General features: G+C 24.1%; 3 protein-coding genes across 3 annotated transcripts in view, besides 12 other annotated features; 1 reads left to right on the forward strand and 2 right to left on the reverse strand.

Moving 5' to 3' along the window:
- Positions 1–19: 19 nt before the first annotated feature.
- Positions 20–159: a microsatellite.
- A 22-nt stretch (positions 160–181) lies between these two features.
- Positions 182–249: a microsatellite.
- Positions 250–466: 217 nt separating this feature from the next.
- Positions 467–547: a sequence feature (AT_rich).
- A 209-nt stretch (positions 548–756) lies between these two features.
- Positions 757–800: a sequence feature (AT_rich).
- Positions 801–874: 74 nt separating this feature from the next.
- Positions 875–943: a sequence feature (AT_rich).
- Positions 944–1,133: 190 nt separating this feature from the next.
- Positions 1,134–1,187: a sequence feature (AT_rich).
- A 35-nt stretch (positions 1,188–1,222) lies between these two features.
- Positions 1,223–1,322: a microsatellite.
- Positions 1,323–1,647: 325 nt separating this feature from the next.
- Positions 1,648–1,790: a repeat region.
- Positions 1,791–1,794: 4 nt separating this feature from the next.
- Positions 1,795–1,830: a sequence feature (AT_rich).
- Positions 1,831–1,884: 54 nt separating this feature from the next.
- Positions 1,885–1,927: a sequence feature (AT_rich).
- A 228-nt stretch (positions 1,928–2,155) lies between these two features.
- On the forward strand, positions 2,156–2,800 carry EDI_305860 (syntaxin-16, putative; the record flags this gene model as incomplete). The annotated part of the gene is made up of 1 exon (XM_001739307.1): positions 2,156–2,800. The coding sequence occupies one exon, from the start codon at positions 2,156–2,158 to the stop codon at positions 2,798–2,800; it is 645 nt and encodes a 214-aa protein (XP_001739359.1).
- Positions 2,801–2,866: 66 nt separating this feature from the next.
- Positions 2,867–4,855, reverse strand: EDI_305870 (Coronin-1B, putative; the record flags this gene model as incomplete). The annotated part of the gene is made up of 1 exon (XM_001739308.1): positions 2,867–4,855. The coding sequence occupies one exon, from the start codon at positions 4,853–4,855 to the stop codon at positions 2,867–2,869; it is 1,989 nt and encodes a 662-aa protein (XP_001739360.1).
- Positions 2,964–3,006: a microsatellite.
- Positions 4,272–4,324: a microsatellite.
- Positions 4,856–4,895: 40 nt separating the features above from the next.
- EDI_305880 (GTP-binding protein ypt7, putative) overlaps positions 4,896–4,919 on the reverse strand; it is a gene marked incomplete at both ends in the record, with an annotated part of 459 nt that continues 435 nt past the window's right edge. Inside the window, one exon of the mRNA XM_001733422.1 lies at positions 4,896–4,919. This exon is cut by the window's right edge and continues 435 nt beyond it. Within this exon, the coding sequence (XP_001733474.1) occupies positions 4,896–4,919 (24 nt within the window).

A 4,919-nucleotide genomic window follows, 5' to 3' on the forward strand; every position in this document is an offset into this window, starting at 1 on the left:
TGTTGATGTTGTTATTCCATTATTATTTATTTTTAAGTTTTTATTTTTAATAACATTATTTATTTTATTGTTATATATCACATTTTGTTATTTTTGTTATTTTATTAAATCTCATATTTATTATTAAGTTCATTTTATGTTTTTAATAACATTTTAATTAAAATGTTATTATAAAATAACATTTATTTCTTCTTTTTGTTATTTATTTTTATATCTTCTTTCTGTTCTTTTTTTTTTTATCTTCTTTTTCATACAACTAACATAATATTTGATACTTTCTTTTTATTTCTTTTCTTAGTTTTTGGTTAAAGATAGCATAACAAAGGCATCACACATAATATTAAAAGAATTAAAGCATTGATTCATAATTATCATCTGATTATAATATTACTATTGGTTAAAAAACGGGAACCAAAATAAGCGAAGAAATTATGCATTTAAATAAAATGCTCAAATGAAAATAGTGTAATATATTTTTTGAATATTAGATTATTCTATTTTCTATTATTTTCTCTTAAAAAAATTAAAATATAAAATAAAATAAAAAGTAGGTAAAATACAAATTCTATAACAATCAGTTGACATTTTGTAACTTCTTGTTGTATTGAGTATGATGTATCTTGAATTGTTGAGTACTTTCATTCATAAATATGTTCATTTTATATTATTCTTTATTTCATTTCATTTACCTTCAATTCTATTTTAATGTGAAAATATCATTATGAAAAATAATAAAGAAGAGTATTATGTTAATTCAAATTTATAATGTTATTTATGAATAATAATGATTATATAAATATGAATATCAATCGTATTGTTATTAATGAGTAAATATGTTACGTTTCATTTATCACATTGATGAGATGTCATAATGATATATTAATAGATGTTATTATTTATTTATTTAAATGATATAATTATTGATATGAAAATTAAATTATATCACAGATGATTATCAATGATGAATGATGATAATATACAATGTAAATTATTTATATTATCATATCAAACAAGAGATAAATGATGAAATAAATAAAAAGATAATAAATAACAAGTTTCAATGAAATGATGATATGATAATAACAAATTGAATAATTTAAACATCAACACAATAATACAGAATGAAGAATGACTATTTAATATGTAATATAAATTAAACATTTATAAATAATAATAATGAATTTAATGTTCATCTTCAACTTTCATTCATGATAATAACTCATTAATTTTATCATTAATCATTATATTTACTTTCTTATTATTTTCTTTATTCTTTCTTTTATCATTTTCTTTTTATATTTATTTTATTTCAATTTCAATTTCATCAACAGATATAATCATTTAATACAGAAATCGAAGTAGAAAGATATAACTAATAATTTACAAATATCTTCTTCTCATATTTAATCACAAATATTTTCATCTAATAATATTTTCTACTATTTTTACCTTTTAAACATTTAACAAGAAATATTTTGCAACATGATAATTCATTTCAATGAACTATCAAACATAAACACCATGTTTTAATCAAACAATGAATACATTCATTACATTTAGACAACAATTATGAAATAATTAACAACATCACAAATCATTATAATAATATAATGATGAATACGAATAAAATGCATAATTTCGTGACCGTTACTACTCATTTTATTGTTATTTCATTCATTCTTTTCTTTGAACCTGAATACCTATACCTTGGTTGCTTTTCTTTAAAGATTCATTACTCAATAGTCATGACAACAAAATTTGATGTATACTCTGCACCAATAAAAGGATCTGAAGATAAAATTAATAAAATATAAATAAAATGTTATAATAGTAGAACCAAAAAAAAAAGAAAAACAGTCTTTAATTCCTTTATAATGAGAAATCATTATTATTATAATATTATACTATTTACAGTTATTATATTAATGTTAAGTATACCTTACCTCCACCTTGTATCAAAAGAAGGTAATCAATTGGTTTGTTTAGAATTGCTATATTTGAATTTTTCTGTTGTGTTATGTCTCAAATTATTTTTTTACTACTTTTCTTAAGAAATTTCAGTTAAAATAAAACGAATTTTCAAAAAGAAAGAAAAATAAATATGACCAATAAATTGTCATTAAAAGCTTAACTTAATATTTTATTATAGCACACCATGACTGAAACAGCTATTGCCTCATTAAAAAACAGTCAAAGAACAATCATTACAACTATTAAAAAATTGAAATTAGCAACAAAGAATAACGATGAAAAGTTATATGACTTACAATATAAAATGCTTGAAGACCAAATTAACCAATTTAATAAAACAATTCAAGAAATTAAACAATTTAAAAATGAAAGCGATGAATTAGAAAAAAGAATTGAAGGATTTGAAGAATGGATTTATTCAATTCATTCTTCTGTTCCACCTGCTCCAGTTGTAAGTGGAAATGAGTCATCCCCATTGATAAATAAAGATGAAGTTTATTTACAACAAGAGAGTGAGTCAGCCTTAGCAATTCATCAAGAGAATACAGAACAAATTAAAACCATTGTTGATAAACAAAAAGAATTACACCAAGCATTTTTACAATTAAATGGGATGGTTCAAATCCAACAAACTCAAATAGATTCAATTGAACATAATGCAATAACAACAGACAAAAAAGTAAATGAAGGAAATAAAGAAATAGATACTGCTGAAAAATATCAAAGAAAATCATCAAAAAAATTAAAAATTATTCTTCTAGTTTCATTAATTATTGTTTTAATATTAGCATTAATTATTGGTATTGTTTTATACATCAAATTGAGTTAATTTATTTTTATTGTCTTTTGATTTAAAACAGTTATGATAAGTTAAAAAATAGTAAAAATGAAAGAGTTAATCATCAGACCATGATTCAGAGTCATCTTCAATAGGATCAAATGTATCTCTTTTTTCATTCATCCTGTCAAAAACGCGATCAAAAATTGCAGCGTTTCTTTTCTCTTCTTCTTCCTTTTCAATTCTTTTTCTTTCTTGTTCATAAGAGTATTTAGCACGTTCATTCTCAGCTGGTGCTTCAGACAATTTCTTCATTCCTTCAGGTTGAAGACTAATATAAGGGATATCCTTTTGAACTCCATTCATCCATTCTTCAATAGTATAAATAGCTTCATTCTTTCTTGTCTCAGGATAAATGTCATCTTGGAAATATTCAAGCCTTACTCGTGGAACATAAACAGAAGTTTGGCTTATTGCTGATGGTGGTTCTCCGTTTAATAAAACCAAATGCATAATTTCAGCTTTTTTAATATCACAATATTGTTTGTGGAATTTATCAAATCCATAAACTACATCATTAAAAGTAGAAATATTTAATGGATGAACAAATGGTGGTTCATCAGTTATTTCAAAACAATGCATTGTTTTAGCTCCTCTTCCAATTAAATAACAAACATTAAGATCTTCATCATAAATTGGTGTTAAAATCGCTGACTCAGTATCAATGACAGTATTATTAATAATTTTCATATTATCCTTAATGTCTATTAATGAATAACCTCTTTGTGACATTTTATTAAATCCAACAATAAATAACTTCTCAATTCTACCACACCAACTAACTAAAAATCCTTTTCCTCCATTTTGTGGTACTTCACATTGATTTTCAATATTTCCATTACGACAGTTTATAATTCTGACAATATGATCTTTGCATGAAACAGCAATTCTTTCACCATCCCAACTAAAACTAATATTATTAATATTATCTCCGAATCCAATAACATCAAAGAGGGATTCTCCTTTTTCAATATCCCAGATTTTTAAACATGGTTCTGTCCCAATAGAAATAACACAGTTCTTTATAAATGGATTAACGTATAATCCATTAATCTTTCTATTATGTGCTTGAATTTCTTTTATTTTAGTAGCTCCTTCAGGAGCAATTGAGAAAACTTTTATTTTACCATCTTCTCCTCCTATATAAAGAATGTTATCATCAAATGGATCAAAAGTAAAGTCATTGATATTTCCACCATTATCACAAAATATTGGATCAATCATTTTACCTGATTTTTCTAAAGGCCAAACAGCAACTTTACCAATACCAATCCAAGGAATACCAACCCATTTGGTATTTACTTTAATTAATGACTGTGAATTATTAGTATTAACTTTACAATCAATAATATTAGTATTTTTATTAAACGCCCTTGTATTAATGTGTCTAAAATGAGTTGAACGAATAATTTTTGGTGCTTTATGTACAACTCTATTCTTCTCTTCTTCAACTCGTTTTAACTCTTCTTCTTTTTCTTTTTTCTCGCGTTCTTCTTTTTCTTTCTTTTCTTTTTCAATTCTTTTTTGTTCTTTAACATCTTCAGGTTCATATGCAGCATCAAGAGCTCCTTTACTATCAAAGATACATTCTAAATTAATTTCTTTTGGTTTCTTATTTTCTCCTTTCATGAATTCTTCAACAGTTTGATTAGTACCTACCCAAATACTTTCTGGATACAAGTCACCTTGATATTTTGTTGATGCTCTACGAATAACATATGACCCATTTTTACTGACTTTATTATTTCCTACTCTTAATAATGTATTAATTTCACAATCACGAACATGAACTGCTCTTTTTGGTAATAAAGTAATTCCTTTTAAAGACTCTCCTACATTTTGTTGAGTTAATTCAGAAATATAATTTTTATTTTTTGAATCAAATTCATAGACTTTAACAATACTATCTCCTCTTCCACAAAGATAAATCAATGATGTGTCTATATCTACTACCGGTTTACAAATAGAACTGCTCGATGGGAATGGTTTAATACAACATGGTTTATCTTGTCTTAAATCAAATATACCAAATTGTCTATTTTGCATTCTATCAAAACCAACAGTAAATATAAATGGATCATTCTTACTAACAAACCTTCCACATGATAAT

This window comes from Entamoeba dispar, genomic scaffold (genome assembly GCF_000209125.1).
Source record: "Entamoeba dispar SAW760 scf_1105229462111 genomic scaffold, whole genome shotgun sequence".
NCBI lineage: Eukaryota > Evosea > Mastigamoebida > Endamoebidae > Entamoeba > Entamoeba dispar.